This window comes from Mandrillus leucophaeus, unplaced genomic scaffold, assembly GCF_000951045.1.
Source record: "Mandrillus leucophaeus isolate KB7577 unplaced genomic scaffold, Mleu.le_1.0 Scaffold2, whole genome shotgun sequence".
Classification (NCBI taxonomy): Eukaryota; Metazoa; Chordata; class Mammalia; order Primates; family Cercopithecidae; genus Mandrillus; species Mandrillus leucophaeus.
In genome coordinates this window covers 11,815,627-11,831,630 of record NW_012102031.1, presented here as the reverse complement: position 1 = coordinate 11,831,630, position 16,004 = coordinate 11,815,627, and the positions used below count along the sequence as shown (strand labels likewise).

Sequence of the window (16,004 nt, the reverse complement as noted above, 5' to 3'; positions counted from 1 at the left end):
GGCAGCCCCGTTGGGGGCGGGCGGGCCGGGGCCGCCACATCTTAGTTCGGATCCCGGGCGGGGGCAAAGGGTGCCCTAGGGGACGTGAAGGAGCCGCATTCCTCCTCCTAGAGCGTTTCACCGGACCCGGGGGCTCCCCCTCTCGTCTTCCTCCGTTGCCCAACTTGGAATAAAGAATCACCTAGTGAGTGGCGCCCTGTCTCAGCTGGTTTTCTCTGCTACGACCTGAAGTCCGTAATTCCGATCTGTTTTGCTCTGCTTGTTCGAATTGTTCTGGTTTCATCTTCCCACTCCTGGGGGTCTGGCTTTGTGTGCGAAGACCCCTTTCCTGCAGTCTAGGCGTGGACGAGGGCGGGAGAGGGGGCGGAGGGTGTGGGGCCCATCACAGCCCCAGGTTTGCTTCTGCTCTGTCTGCCTGGAGATTAAAATGAAACGTGACTTCTAGGTGAGACTAATCTGTGTGCCTTTGCATTCCCGAGACCCTCATAAATCGATTCTGCAGCTTCTTCTCCGGTGGAGGAGTCGTGCCCAGCCACACCCTAGCAAAATACCGTGGGTCACACACCACCTGCATTTCTGAGTTCCGGTTACCATCTCACTCACTCTTCACGTTATTTTACGTTTTCTCTAAATGAGTATTTCCTCTCACTGTGTCAAGGTCACACAGTGATAGAACTACAGCTGCGGCCACCATCCTGCTATGTTCAGTGTACAACCTCCTGAGACCTGGGAGGAGCCCCTTGAACCCCGCCTTAGACCTACAGATGCAGAAATTCGGGGGTGAGACTCATATCTGCATTGTAACCAGCTCTCACAGGCGATTTTTAGCTGGCTTAAGTCTGAGAATTACTGCCCATGACTATAGTAAATGTATCCTTGCTGGCCTTTTGGAGGGAGTTCCGAAAAAACTGCAAATACAAAGGCTCCCTAAAATCTTAAGTCATTTGGAAAGCTCATTTGAAGGCTGTTGACCTTAATGTCAGACAAAATATGTAGTTGGGCCTAATATTTAGGATTGTTCAGGTAAGAAAGGTACTTGAAGAGTTGCCTTTCCTGTGGTGTCCTTGTTACACACAACTGGGTGTGTTTGGAGACCAGCAACACCGTTGCCCGTATGTTGATTTGTGGGTGATCTTGACTTCAGCACTATTAGCATGCTGTTTTGGTGAGGCAGGAGGTTTTCTTCCAAACCGGGGGGCCGTCTAGGTCTGGAGGCTGAACTTCATGTAATTCAGGGGGTCCTTTAAAAGAAAATCTAAAATATAATTTTTGCATATTGTACAGAAATGGGACTGACTGAATGCATTTCCTTGGAAGGGATCCTGAACCTTAATTTTCTTTGGGATAAAGCTGCCTCTGTCCACAGCAGGTCACACTTAAAACTCTCCTCCCCAGTTACTGAGTGGTGCTGGGATTATGCAGGCTGAGGCCTCGCCACACATTTTCATGAAGTGGTTGCTCACCCTCTAAGTGAGACGTAAAGACTGCAGTGTTAGGAGCCCTTTGGGAAATAAATGTGGTGAAAAGAAAGGAGGGACAAGGTTTAAATGAAGGGGAATGGAGGTGAAGGAAAAATGGCTAGAAGGTGCGTTCTGGAACAATCAGAAACCTGAGGCAACTTAAAATGGGGGAAAAGGGCAAGAATGGAGAGATGTTACCAGAACAAAATCTAGTTTGAGTAGAGAAAAAGATTGGCTTTCTAGTAGGCTTGTAAAATGCTTTCCTGCAGCTAGCTACTAGTGTCCATAGATCTTCTCTGGAGGGTTAAGGTAGCCTTTTGTAAACCAAAGGAATCTATAATATCTATATTTGAAATAATGAGTTGGAAAAGCCAGCCAGTATTGAAGAGTCAATCCAAGCTTTAATTCTGCCATCTCAGAATTGTGATAAACCATTTCTCCTCCATCATCTAAATGTAATATATTGTGCTTATAGATATTTTCTTTAAAAGAAAAATAATATGTTGGAAAGGACTGGCAGGAGTCACTTTCCCTGCTAAATTGGTGTTTGTAGATTAAATTCTTAATGTTACTGGGATGACTCAGTCTCTATTTTATTAATCTCTTTTGGAAAAGGTGTAAATTTCAGTAACCCTCTGGGTTTACCTGGGCTTTGTTCAGAGCTGTGGAGGTAAGTAGCCTGTTGTAGGGAGGATGGAGCAGGACACCTGTGTTGAGGATATATTCTGATGCCAGCACTCTGTAACCTTGAAACTTAATCTTGGCTTTAGGTCCTCTGAAGTATAAAACTAGTGATGTTATTAACAAGTCAGTTTTGCCTTCGGTCTTCTAACTTGCTTTCTGTTTCCTTCACAATTAAAATGCTCACCTGATAATATTGCCTTCCTGTAATGATTGATGTTCCTTATTCTACCAGCGTCACCTGGAGGACAGTGTTGGTAAGCTTGAAGAAAAATCGTGCATATTGGAAACAATGGTCTTGCCTCAAACCTGTTGAGAACTTCTCTTCCCTGCTTCTCTCCATAATTTGAAGAAGCAAGAAATGTTTCTGAAGTGAAGCATAAAGGAGTATCTTCAAGCTCTCTTTATCTTATACCTACCAGCTTGCATAGAGTATAATAGTGGGAAGAAACATTGTGAAAGATAGTAGAACCTAAGTCCTTTCTAGGCTAGGCTTTGAATGACCTTACCCAATTTGTAGTCTCTGTAAGTACCGTTTGATAACTGAAATAAACCTATAAAGTGGGATTAAATGTTAGTCCGGAAAACTAAGTGATTTAAGGAAAGAGGGAAAATAACCAGATAGATTTCTGGTGGATATTCATAGACATAATTTCATCATGTCTTATGGCCCTAAGTAATCTATTTTATATTAAAACATAGGTGGTAATTGTGAAGTTATCAAATGTAAAAATTACTGGAATAGCATGGTGTTTTAACACTGATAAATCAGTTGATTACAGTGTTGACAGAAAACGGGGAGAAACACATTTGAAGTACTTGCAGAATATATATATAGAAATCTTAAGTGCAGGAAACAAAACTACAGTTTAAGGAAACAGGAGTCGGAGAGGAAGGGCACTTGGCCCAACCACTGGCAAAAGGCTGTTGTTGCAACAGCTGTGAGATTCTGGGAAGTGGGGAAATGAGCAGGTGCTGTGTAAAAGTGCACAGCTGACTGCCCCAGGTGAGACAGATCAGTGTCACAGTAGGAGGATTTTGAGGTGTACCAAAATTGTGATTAGTATGGTTTTTTTTTTTTTTTTAAAGAGATGGTCTCGTTCTGTCGCCCAGGTTGGAGTGCAGTCGTGGGACTATCATAACTTGCTGTAGCCTTGAGCTCCTGGGCTCAAGTGATCCTCCTAAGCAGCTATGACTACAGATGCATGCCACCATGCGCAGCTAATTTTTAAGTTGTATAGACAGGTCTCTATATGGTGTCCAGGTTGGTTTCAAACTCCTGGTCTCAAGCAATCCTCCTGCCTCAGCCTATCAAAGTGCTAGGATTACAGGAGTGAACTACCACACCCAATGAGTATGAAATCTTAGAGCCACATGGATACTATAGTTTGAAATATGTAAAAACTAGGGAGCTATGTTTCCCACTAACTAGGCATTTAAAATGTAATCGTCTTGGAGGAGGGAAGAAGGCCCTGGAATTGTAATAGTTTGAATTTAAAGGGTCTTTCAGGTGGGCCACCAGCTTACATGGCTTTCTTGCTCTGAAGTAGGAACTGTGGTCCCCATGTGGGTTTGGGTCCCTGAATTATCCCCAGAAGAACTTCCACAGGCCAGAACTGACTCCCTTAAACCAAAAATGTATTTTCTTTGATGGGGATTTTTTTTTTTTTTTTGAGACGGAGTCTTGCTCTGTCTCCCAGGCTGGAGTGCAGTGGCCGGATCTCAGCTCACTGCAACCTCCGCTTCCCGGGTTCACACCACTCTACTGTCTCAGCCTCCCGAGTAGCTGGGACTATAGGCGCCCGCCACCATGCCTGGCTAAGTTTTTGTAGTTTTAGTGGAGACGGGGTTTCACCGTGTTAGCCAGGATGGTCTCCATCTCCTGACCTCATGATCCACCTGCCTTGGCCTCCCAAAGTGCTGGGATTACAGGCGTGAGCTGGGGATTTTCTTTAGTTGGTCTTTGTCTGGGATTTTATATTAGTGACAGACTACAGTGTCCCACTTTTCCAGAAATATGGTTTTGGAGAGGGTACCCCAAATTTTTTTTTTTTTTTTTTGAGACGGAGTCTTGCTCTGTGGCCCAGGCTGGAGTGCAGTGGCGCGATCTCCACTCATTGCAAGCTCCGCCTCCCAGGTTCACGCCATTGTCCTGCCTCAGCCTCCCGTGTAGCTGGGACTACAGGCGCCCGCCACCGCACCCAGCTAATTTTTGTATTTTTTTTAGTAGAGACAGGGTTTCACCGTGTTAGCCAGGATGGTCTTGATCTCCTGACCTCGTGATCCGCCTGTCTTGGCCTCCCAAAGTGCTGGGATTACAGGCGTGAGCTGGGGATTTTCTTTAGTTGGTCTTTGTCTGGGATTTTATATTAGTGACAGACTACAGTGTCCCACTTTTCCAGAAATATGGTTTTGGAGAGGGTACCCCAAATTTTTTTTTTTTTTTTTTGAGACGGAGTCTTGCTCTGTCTCCCAGGCTGGAGTGCAGTGGCCGGATCTCAGCTCACTGCAACCTCCGCTTCCCGGGTTCACACCACTCTACTGTCTCAGCCTCCCGAGTAGCTGGGACTATAGGCGCCCGCCACCATGCCTGGCTAAGTTTTTGTAGTTTTAGTGGAGACGGGGTTTCACCGTGTTAGCCAGGATGGTCTCCATCTCCTGACCTCATGATCCACCTGCCTTGGCCTCCCAAAGTGCTGGGATTACAGGCGTGAGCTGGGGATTTTCTTTAGTTGGTCTTTGTCTGGGATTTTATATTAGTGACAGACTACAGTGTCCCACTTTTCCAGAAATATGGTTTTGGAGAGGGTACCCCAAATTTTTTTTTTTTTTTTTTGAGACGGAGTCTGGCTCTGTGGTCCAGGCTGGAGTGCAGTGGCCGGATCTCAGCTCACTGCAAGCTCCGCCTCCCGGGTTTACGCCATTCTCCTGCCTCAGCCTCCCGAGTAGCTGGGACTACAGGCGCCTGCCACCTCGCCTGGCTAGTTTTTTGTATTTTTTAGTAGAGACGGGGTTTCACCGTGTTAGCCAGGATGGTCTCTATCTCCTGACCTCGTGATTCGCCCGTCTCAGCCTCCCCAAGTGCTGGGATTACAGGCTTGAGCCACCGTGCCCGGCCTATTTCATATTCTTGACACCAGTTGTTTCTCCATATTGCCTTTAATGTATTTTTCTCCCTGCACCCTTTAGTATATTTTTATGCAGGCCCCAAAATTTCTGTCTCTAGGTTGCTGGTAAAATTCCTCCTAGTGTCCCAAGTGGAGGCAGCTTGTCTTCTGCCCCAGCATTTTGGTGCTCCTTCCACCCTACTCCTGGCTGCAGTGGCATTCCTTTCTGCGGTGGTGAGTGTTGGCACTTCCAATGATCCGAACCTGGCACAGCTTCTGAAGCCTTCAATTCTGTTGCCTCTAGGGACAGTAGCATGCAGTAATGCCATTCAGATGCTGTTGTATTTAATCCTTGCCAGTCCCCATGAAAATGTTCAATTATATCAAAAGCAAGGCAAAGGCAGTCTCTTGACTATACTAGGGCAGCTGTTTTATTTGACTAAAATTTAGCTTAGAGTGGATGTAACTTACCTGAACTTGCCTGCTCTGAGCTTGAAGTTTAGCCTATAGTAGCGTTACAGAATTGCAGCCTCATCCTGATGAGGATAAGGGGCTCAGCCTGACCCTGGCTGGCGATGTTCTTGCACAGTGGCCCATAGGACTTGGTCTGTTGGTGGATATCTTGCCAGCTTGGGGCCAGGCCAGGCAAGATCCTCACTTCCTAAGCATAAACTTGGGAAAGAGCTCAGCAAGTTTTCATCCCTCTAGCTCACTTTTTTTTTTTTTTTTTTGAGACAGTGTCTTGCTCTGTCCTCCAAGCTGGAGTGCAGTGGCACAATCTTGGCTCACTGCAACCTCTACCTCCCAGGTTCAAGCGATTGTCATGTCCCACCCAAGTAGCTGGGATTACAGGCACACGCCACCTTGCCTGGCTTATTTTTGTATTTTTAGTAGAGACGGGGTTTCTGTATGTTGACTGGGTTGGTGTTGTACTCCCTGGCCTCAAGTGATCCACCTGCCTTGGCCTCCCAAAGTGCTGGGATTACAGGTGTGAGCCACCATGCCCGGCTCCTCAAGCTCACTTTTAACACACACATGTACACACATACTTCTTCCAAAGAAGCTTAAAGATTTTATGATGTGGTTATGTTTACTTAATCGTGAGAATCATTTACTTACTCCTATCAAAAGCAAGCTGGTTGGTGTAGATGTGGGTAACTATAAAGAATGAACCCATAGCATATGTGGAGCTGTGAAGGATGGCAGCATGTTTGAGTGAGGTGACATTACCCCTAACTTAGGCAGCTATGGCCTGGCAGCTTGGGGGTGGCATTTTGTTTGCTCAGTGTTACTTTTGATGTTGGGTGTTTCCAAGATTAAGAACTTTAAATTTTCCTCAATAGTCCCCGTACTATTTTTGGCGGTGGATCTGTTTTTACTCACACACACATAGTTGTTTGCCTTGTGAGTAGTGGGAGGAGGCCCGTAGGGGTTTTTGGGTAAACGAATAGTGTCATAGGAAGATAAGTGAATGATCAGCAGGCCAGGTCATTTTTGACATTTAGCAATGTTGGGTAGTCCTGGAGCAGAGAAAATGTGAAATGAGTGCCCTGGGGTGGGGACTAGGTGTAGCCAAAGGCTGTTTGGTCAGGACGTTAGTAAAACTAGCTGGCAGGGAGTCCAGTCCTTAAAATAAATGGAGAGGAGGGCCTTTGTGGGAAGAGCCCATCAGTTTAAGTTTGTCATTCAGGAAGGGTGTAAGTAGGATTACAGAGGGTGGGAAGGCAATCAGGACACCTAGAAAGCAGAGAGGCTGTGAGCAGAGGTGGCAAACCCCCTGGTTTGTAGCCAGTTGAAGACTCACTGCCCAGCGTGGCTACACTGAGGGAAGGTGCCATGTGGCAGAAATGACTGTCGTAATCCTGGTGTTAAAGAGTGGAAAGAAGGCTGAAAACTATTGTCTAGGCCTGTCTCTAAAATTGTATGTCTTGTTTTTGCTTCATGTTCCTGATTTGTAGAGATGCAATAAATCATTTCGTTAGGTTTTGCAGCTGGTCTTAGGTGGCATGGTTGGGACCTGGAGAGCATCCATTACTCTGTGTTGTCACCCAGTGTTTGCCTCTCTTAGTACAGTTTATGACTGAACTTTTCATTAGTTCTCCTGGCGCCTGTATTTTGGTATTTGATGTGTTGGGAACTGGTTCTAAGTATCATCTATCAAGATTAGCTATAAATCTTTTTGTTTTAATGGACCATCTGATTTTACATGGGTCTATAATTTTCCAGTCTGGGAAAAACTCAGATTTCTTTAGTTATCTGTTCAAGTAGTAAGCCATCTTCATTTCATGTTTCCTTTTGTCAACTGAATTATAACCCAGGAGTATTAAAAAATACTGTATTTAAATATATCCAGTTATTTCCTAGTTAGGCCCTGGCTGGGGTATGAGGAACAATATTTGCTTGCTGAGATATGTTAGTCATCCTCAGCTAATGCTGATAGTGATTCATTCAGACTGGCAGGCAACCAGATGATTGTTACATAAACACTACTACTCCCAGTAAATGATTTTTCTTGTGAAGGTGTCATAAATACTGCCCAGTAGCCTTTTTGGCAGTTCATTCCTGAGGGAGAAAGAATGTTCTTACAGATAACACCCAAACTTCACGTTAGTAGGATCAACTTCATCATGCTGTGCCACACCTTTTATTGGTGCACAGGAAAAATGAAACCATGGAGTGTTGGAGCTGAAGGCGGCCTTGGAGATCATTTGGGCTAATCCTGCTTATTTTACCTTTGATGTCCAAAAAGGTTGTGATTTGTTTAAGGTCACATAGCTAGCTCAGACTAAACTCCAGATGTCTTGGGTTTAATAATTATACTGCCTTTTGTGTTATGCAAGCACTCATACATACGTGTATTTCAGATATGCACTCTCTTTAAATGACATACTCTGGGAAGTTACCTTGGTGTATCTTTGCCAGTTTCACAGAAGCAGTTTTGTTAGTCACAGGAGGAAGTATATTATGACTCCTTATGGATATTATTTGCATTTTAATGCCAAATGGCCTTAGTTGGATTTAATTACTACAAGATCAAAGGAGCTCTCCAAATTCTGTTGTTGTCTCATGCTTTATTAAATGTTGCTCTAGAAATGCAAGTCATTCTAGAGGATTCAAGCATTCTGAAATTTATCAGAATATTTGCGATGGAATTTTGATTTAGAAGTGTGGCTCCCTTAAAAGACTAAGTAGTTATTCATCTTTTTGTAGTTCATAAGTGTGATGATTGGGTTTTGACATGCATGTGTGAGGTGTGCCACCCTCAAACCTTGTTACGATGTAGACACATGACCCTCTGATGTGGGGAGAAAAAGACTTAAGTTATTAAATATTTACAAAGTCTATTTTCCATAAGAAAATGTATGTAAGTGTTTAAAGGCACTTACTAGAGGAGGAAACTAGTCGGGTTATAGGTGTTCAACGTGATTTAAAGGGAACATTGATTTTAGATTCATGGTAGACTGGAGCGGATCACAGTGAGAGGTATGGAGACCACTGATGAATATGTGAGGATGAATAATGAGAACCCTGACTTGACTGGAGTGGAGACGGCACCCCTGGGAATGGTCAGGATAGCTGTTAGCCAAAGACCACACTGAAGAAAGAAGTGGGGTTTGGTTGATGGGTAGTGGGTAGGCAAAGGAGAGACTTAATCCTATGTAGCAGAAGAGTAGGGGTTCTGGGGACAGGGAAATGGAGACATTAAGAGTGAGCTGGTATTTTTATTTTTTCTGGGGCTTGGGGGTAGGGAGGACTCAGACAATTGCTTGTTTTACTTTGTAAGAACTTGGCACAAGTTTTCTGATTTTTACATGTAATAATGATTACACTTGCTGCTTATGTCCTTGAACCACTAATTCCCCAAATAAACCATCATTGTTCAGGATTTCTGATACTCCACTGCGCAGTCTTCTCAATTCATTTTAAGTGTGTCTATTTGAATATGCTATTGATAACTTTCCCTATTGAACTTGGCTTTTTCCCTCTATTGGAGGTTCTGTCCTTACAGATTGGTTTAAGTAATACTTTTTTTGTTTAGTGTTTTGTGGTTTCCTAAATGCTTTGCTCTCCTTTTTTTTTTTTTTTCAGTGTTAAAATTAAAGACCTTTACCAGTAGGTCATACTAAGGAATCCCTCTACTTTATAGACGACACACCATCTTTTAAGGGCTTGTGAAATGGCCTGGGTCAATTTAGCAAGTCATTTTCTGTGCTTGGGCCCAGACCAATTCTATTAGGAACTCTGTTAGGAAACTCTGTTATAAAGTTTCCTAGGGGTTGCTGAACCTAGTACGACAAACTGGATAGCTTAAAATAATAAATTTATTCTCTCGTAGTTCTGGACGCTAGAAGTTTGCAAGTGAGGTGTAGGCAGGCCACATTCCCTCTGAAGGCTCTAGGGAAGAATCCTTCCTAGGCATTCTCCCAGCTTCTGGTGACTTCTGGCAACCCTTGGTGTTCCTTGGCTTGTAGATGCATCACTCCAGTCTTTGCCTCCACTGTCACATGGCATTCTTCCTGTGTGTGTGTGTGTCCAAATCTCACTATCCTTATAAGGACACCTGTAATTGCACTTAGGGCACACCCTAATATCCAGTATGACTTCATCTTAACTAATTACATCTGCAAAGACCCTATTTCCAAATAAGGTCACAGTCACAGGTGCCTGGGGTCAGAACTTCAGCATGTCTTTTGGCGGGGGACACAGTTCAACCCACTGCAAAGTCTAATAATGCTCTTCCTACTAACTGCACAGCTAGTTCACTTGTAGCTGGCATCAGGGAGAACGAAGGGAAGTTAAAGCTTGTGAAATTTAACTCTCCCACTTAAAATAATTGATGCTTCCATCCTTGATGACCAGTTTCCTGTGAGGTAGGTCAGAGTACAACTTGCTGCTGAGTAGCTGTGCTTCTTTTCACCTGGAGCTGGGGGCACTTTCATGTCACTAATGAATTCTTCTTCATTTTGGTTTGGGAGAGGGCTGGGAGTATCAGTCAGGGTTCCATGTGTGGCCACACAGGGTGAAGCTCTGGCCACTGGATCTGTGTGATGTTCATCTGATCTGTGGAGCCCCACCACCTGTTAATGTGTATTTGAGGAGTGGTTGGTTCTTTCCAGAATGTAAAGCTGGAAGCAGAGTCTGGAACACTTCCAGTCTGTCGTCTTTGAACATCTGACAAAGGGACCGCATGATCTTACTGTTCTGAGTTTTTTTTTTTTTCTTTTTTGAGACAGAGGCTTGCTCTGTTGCTAGGCTGGAGTGCAGTGGCACAATCTTGGCTCGCTGCAACCTCTGGGTTCAAGCGATTCTCCTGCCTCAGCCTCCCAAGTAGCTGGGACTATAAGCGCACCCCACCACGCCTGGATAATTTTTGTATCTTTAGTAGAGATGGGGTTTCACCATGTTGGCCAGGATGGTATCGATCTGTTGACCTCATGATCTGCCTGCCTTGGCCTTCCGAAGTGCTGAGATTACAGGCATAAGCCACCGCGCCCGGCCTGTTCAGAGTATCTTTTGCAGAGTAGCTGAAGCTTGAGGTTTTCTTCATTGTGTACTGCTGCTGTACAACCTTTTCTTAATTATCCTTAGTCCCATTCCTGTACCAACATGAAAGCAACATCTTATGAGACCTCATTTATGAATTTCTCAAGCCCCTATGGTTTTCTGTTTTGGGTGCCAAGTATTTATCTCTTCTATTAGACTACAGTCTTTTCTTCACATAGGATTCATGTCTATATTGGTTTTGTCCGTGGGTGGTTTTTATTCTCCAGAGTGACTGACTTGTTTATAATCCTGTTCTTGAGAAGGATTGTTGATTATGTTGAAGGGAAGGCTTCTTGCCAAGATTTTCAGATTTTCCTTTCAATGTTTATCTTCTTGGGGTTTTGCAGGTGACAGAGCTGAATGAACCTCTCTCCAATGAAGATCGAAATCTCCTCTCTGTGGCCTACAAGAATGTGGTTGGTGCCAGGCGATCTTCCTGGAGGGTCATTAGCAGCATTGAGCAGAAAACCATGGCTGATGGAAACGAAAAGAAATTGGAGAAAGTGAAAGCTTACCGGGAGAAGATTGAGAAGGAGCTGGAGACAGTTTGCAATGATGTCCTGTCTCTGCTTGACAAGTTCCTGATCAAGAACTGCAATGATTTCCAGTATGAGAGCAAGGTGTTTTACCTGAAAATGAAAGGTGATTACTACCGCTACTTAGCAGAGGTCGCTTCTGGGGAGAAGAAAAACAGTGTGGTGGAAGCTTCTGAAGCTGCCTACAAGGAAGCCTTTGAAATCAGCAAAGAGCAGATGCAGCCCACGCACCCCATCCGGCTGGGCCTGGCCCTCAACTTCTCTGTGTTCTACTATGAGATCCAGAATGCACCCGAGCAAGCCTGCCTCTTAGCCAAACAAGCCTTCGATGATGCCATAGCTGAGCTGGACACACTAAACGAGGATTCCTATAAGGACTCCACGCTCATCATGCAGTTGCTGCGAGACAACCTCACCCTCTGGACGAGCGACCAGCAGGATGAAGAAGCAGGAGAAGGCAACTGAAGATCCTTCAGGTCCCCTGGCCCTTCCTTCACCCACCACCCCCATCATCACCAATTCTTCCTTGCCACAATCACTAAATATCTAGTGCTAAACCTATCTGTATTGGCAGCACAGCTACTCAGATCTGCACTCCTGTCTCTTGGGAAGCAGTTTCAGATAAATCATGGGCATTGCTGGACTGATGGTTGCTTTGAGCCCACAGGAGCTCCCTTTTTGAATTGTGTGGAGAAGTGTGTTCTGATGAGGCATTTTACTATGCCTGTTGATGTATGGGAAATCTAGGCGAAAGTAATGGGGAAGATTAGAAAGAATTAGCCAACACAGGCTACAGTTGATGTTTAAAAGATCCATTTAAAACAAGCTGATAGTGTTTCGTTAAGCAGTACATCTTGTGCATGCAAAAATGAATTCACCCCTCCCACCTCTTTCTTCACCTAATGGAAAACTGTTAAGGGAAGCTGATACAGAGAGACAACTTGCTCCTTTCCATCAGCTTTATAATAAACTGTTTAACGTGAGGTTTCAGTAGCGCCTTGTTTTTGCCTCTTTAAATTATGACGTGCACAAACCTTCTTTTCAATGCAATGCATCTAAAAGTTTTGATACTTGTAACTTTTTTTTTTTTTGGTTGCGATTGTTTAAGAATCATGGATTTATTTTTTGTAACTCTTTGGCTATTGTCCTTGTGTATCCTGACAGCGCCATGTGTGTCAGCCCATGTCAATCAAGATGGGTGATTATGAAATGCCAGACTTCTAAAATAAATGTTTTGGAATTCAGTGGGTAAATAAATGCTGCTTTGGGGATATTATCTCTGTGTATGGTCTTGATTTTTCACCTCTCAAGGTACTGTTTAACCAGTCACAAATTGTGGTTTGAATCTCTCAAACATGAAAGCATTTGTAGTACTTTATCCAAGTTTTCCCACCCTCTGATTTCATTACATATTTTGCAGCATATACATAGGATTCATAGATTTTAAATAGTTTTCTGTGAACCCAGCTAACATAGTCTTTCCGATCAGTTTTCTTGGTAACTGGTACTTTTTAATGAGCCTCACAGAACAAAATGCAGTCTTCCACAGTATAGCACCTCTGAAAGGTTGTGGTCTCTGTTTAACTTGAGAGCGTATTTAACGCTGAAGGTAAATACTGAGCTTATACATGTCCTCAAATTTTCTTAATGTAATAAAATATTAGGGGCACAACTTGCATCCCTGAAATCTTTAGTGATTATTGTTAAATGGTTAGTATTCTTTAAAATAGAAAAGCAAACCTCACTGAGTTAAAAGAAAAAGCCTAACCTACCCCTTAAATACTTGCTTGCCCCCAAGGTGTCTCTTGAGACTCGGGATCACTGGCCGACTGTTCTTGAGTGAGGTGGTTTCCTGCGTCTCACGATTTTTATCACCTCCAGAGTGGCACCTAGGAATGAACATGTTTGTTAGGTAAGTTGGTTCAGTAACACAGAACCCTTAAACACCTTTTTCTGTTTGTTTTTTTGAGACGGAGTCTCACTGTGTCATCCAGGCTGGAGTGCAGTGGCATGATCTCAGTTCACGCAGCCTCCACTTCCCAGGTTCCAGCCATTCTCATGGCTCAGCTTCCTGAGTAGGTGGGATTTCAGGCACCCACCACCACACCAGGCTAATTTATATATATTTAGTAGAGATGGGGTTTTGAATGTTGGCCAGGCTGCTCTTAAACTCCTGACTTCATGCGATCCGCCCACCTTGGCCTCCCAAAGTGCTGGGGTTACAAGCGTGAGCCACCGTGCCCAGCCTTCAACACCTCCTTGACTAAAGTTTGGCATTAGACTGATGGAAATGGCCATGACACAATCTCTGTCCTTGATTTTGTGGAGCACAGTAATTTGTAAGCATGTAAGTTTAACCTATTTTCTTATTCTGAAGTAGAGTGTGAGCCCCCCATGTGCCGATGAACACTGCTTAGGAAGCCTGTTTCAAGTTGACCTAATTTTAAGATAAAGTGGTTATTGAGTTTCACTTCAGTTAGTAGGTCAGGTATTTGAAAGTCAACAAGCTTTACATGGCTAAGACACTTGGTTTTGATAAACATGTAGACAAAAGGTTGCCGGACTGTGGTGGTGTGTGCCTGTAGTCTCAGCTGCCTGGGAAGATGAGGTGGGAGGATGGAGTCCAGGAGGTCCATGCTGCAGTGAGCCGTGATTGTGCCACTGTACCTCAGCCTGGGAGATAGCAAGACCTTGTGTGTGTGTGTCTCTCTCTCTCCTCTCACACACACACGTATACACACACAAAGAATTGCTCTTACATTTTTTTTTTTGTTTGAGGTAGGAGTCTCTTGTCACCCAGGCTGGAATGCAATGGCACGATCTCAGCTCACTCTCTGCCTCCCAGGTTCAAGCAAGTCTCCTGCCTCAGCCTTCTGAGTAGCTGGGATTACAGGCACCCACTGTCATGCCTGGCTAATTTTGGTATTTTTGTGGAGATGGGGTTTCACCATGTTGGCCAGGCTGGTCTTGAACTCCTGACCTCAAGTGATCCTCCCACCTCAGACTCCCAAAGTGCTGGGATTACAGGCATGAGCCACCATGTCCGGTCGCTTTTCCATTTGAAATGTCCTTTGCAGTTGCTAAAGCATTTACATTTACATTTCACAGCTGTCTTCTGAAAGGTTTCGTCCCACTTCACAGATGAGGAAGCTAAAATGTAAAGGTTGTGGATCTTTAGAATTTATACAGCTGGTAAGCTACAGAGGACAGCTTCCACCCAAGATTTATTCAGAATTTTAACGGCCCTCTGGGGGGCCTGGGGAACCTTGGCAAGTCATGCCACCTTTGAGGTTCAGCTCCCTAGTTTTTTAAGCGTAGGATTTGGGTTATATGTTTAAATTTAACTCTTAAGTTCTTGGTGTGTAAGGCACCTTATTTGGGAATGAGGTATGGGGAAGTATGGACATACATGATTAATATTAGCCACATAGGCCGAGTGCAGTGGCTTATGCCTGTAATCCCAGTACTCTGGGAGGCTGAGGTGGGTGGATCACTTGAGATTAGGAGTTCGAGACCAGTTTGACGAACATGGTGAAACCCCGTCTCTACTAAAAATACAAAAATTAGCTGGGCATGGTGGCTGGCACCTGTAATCCCAGCTATGAGGGAGGCTGAGGCAGGAGAATCACTTGAACCCAGGAGGCGGAGGTTGCAGGGACCCGAGATTGTGCCACTGCACTCCAGCCTGGGCAACAGAATGAGACTCGGTTCAAAAAAAGAAAAAAGGATGTCAGCCACATAAATAATAAATGAGGCTCTTTGAGAGGACCTAAGAGGGAGCTATAAATTACATGTGGCATAAGCTTGGAAGTCTTCACTGCTGCATGGTTTTTTTTTTTTCCCAGTTCTACTTAAAACGTTTTAAAACTTGTCAAGATAACTTTCTCAAATAGTTAAGAAGGGGTCATCGCAATGTTACAGCACGAGAAACTAAAGTCCAGAGAAATGAAATAGCTTTCTAGGTCATGGCAAAATTGGTGCATCTGGAGTAGCATTCAGATCCTCCCTGGTTCTCTTACCTGCCATGCTCTTTGGGTTGAGACCAGAAAGAAAATGAATACGACACATCCCACTCTGAGGACACTTTCAGTGTTTTTAATGTTTTCACTTAGAATGGAAGAAATTATACTTGAAAAGGGATGTTTAAATTTATTGTTGCTGGCCGGGCGCGGTGGCTCATGCCTGTAATCCTAGCAGTTTGGGAGTCCGAGGTGGGCAGACCACCTGAGGATGGGTGAAACATGGAGAAATCCCGTCTCTACTAAAAATACAAAATTAGCCAGGCGTGCAGGCGCCTGCCTGTAATCCCAGCTACTGAGGAGGCTGAGGCAGGAGAATCGCTTAAACCCGGGAGGCGGAGGTTGTGGTGAACCGAGATTGCGCCATTGCACTCCAACCTGGGCAACGAGAGCAAAAACTCTGTCACCCGCCAAAAAAAATTATTGTTGCTATTGCTTCAGATTTCCAGTAGCTACTCAAACCCTGCTCAAAAGTCCATTTCTTTGAGTTGGGGGAAGGCGTAGGATTCTTGATAATGAAGCTATTGTTGAGTAAATGCTTAGCTGTCTTAAATCGTTCGGGATCAGGGAGCTAGGATTCCGCTTGACTCTGTAAGATTAAATAGGCTGTACATGGGCCATCAGGCCCTCCATACCTTCCTCCCATATACCCTTACA

At 44.3% G+C, this 16,004-nt stretch overlaps 2 protein-coding genes across 3 annotated transcripts in view; one reads left to right on the top strand and one right to left on the bottom strand.

Moving 5' to 3' along the window:
• LOC105538951 (chromosome unknown open reading frame, human C22orf24) overlaps window positions 1-309 on the bottom strand; it is a 12,223-nt gene extending 11,914 nt beyond the window's left edge. Inside the window, 1 exon segment of the mRNA XM_011979001.1 lies at window positions 182-309. The gene's annotated coding sequence lies outside the window, so the exon portion shown is untranslated.
• A 1,097-nt stretch (window positions 310-1,406) lies between these two features.
• On the top strand, window positions 1,407-12,604 carry YWHAH (tyrosine 3-monooxygenase/tryptophan 5-monooxygenase activation protein, eta). 2 transcript variants are annotated; one of them, XM_011979002.1, is made up of 2 exons: window positions 1,407-2,398; window positions 11,140-12,604. In XM_011979002.1, exons 1-2 carry the CDS (start codon window positions 2,351-2,353, stop codon window positions 11,791-11,793), a joined length of 702 nt encoding a protein of 233 aa, XP_011834392.1. In that variant the 5' UTR covers window positions 1,407-2,350; the 3' UTR covers window positions 11,794-12,604. The 2 variants fall into 2 exon arrangements, with proteins under 2 accessions (XP_011834392.1, XP_011834393.1); XM_011979003.1 differs by lacking the exon at window positions 1,407-2,398 and adding an exon at window positions 5,373-5,482.
• The last annotated feature ends 3,400 nt before the right edge of the window (window positions 12,605-16,004 follow it).

Coding starts and splice junctions, on each gene's coding strand:
- YWHAH (XM_011979002.1), top strand. CDS start 2,351: ATGATTGATGTTCCTTATTCTACCAGCGTCACCTGGAGGACAGTGTTG. Junction 2,399..11,139: donor TCACCTGGAGGACAGTGTTG/GTAAGCTTGAAG, acceptor GGGGTTTTGCAG/GTGACAGAGCTGAATGAACC.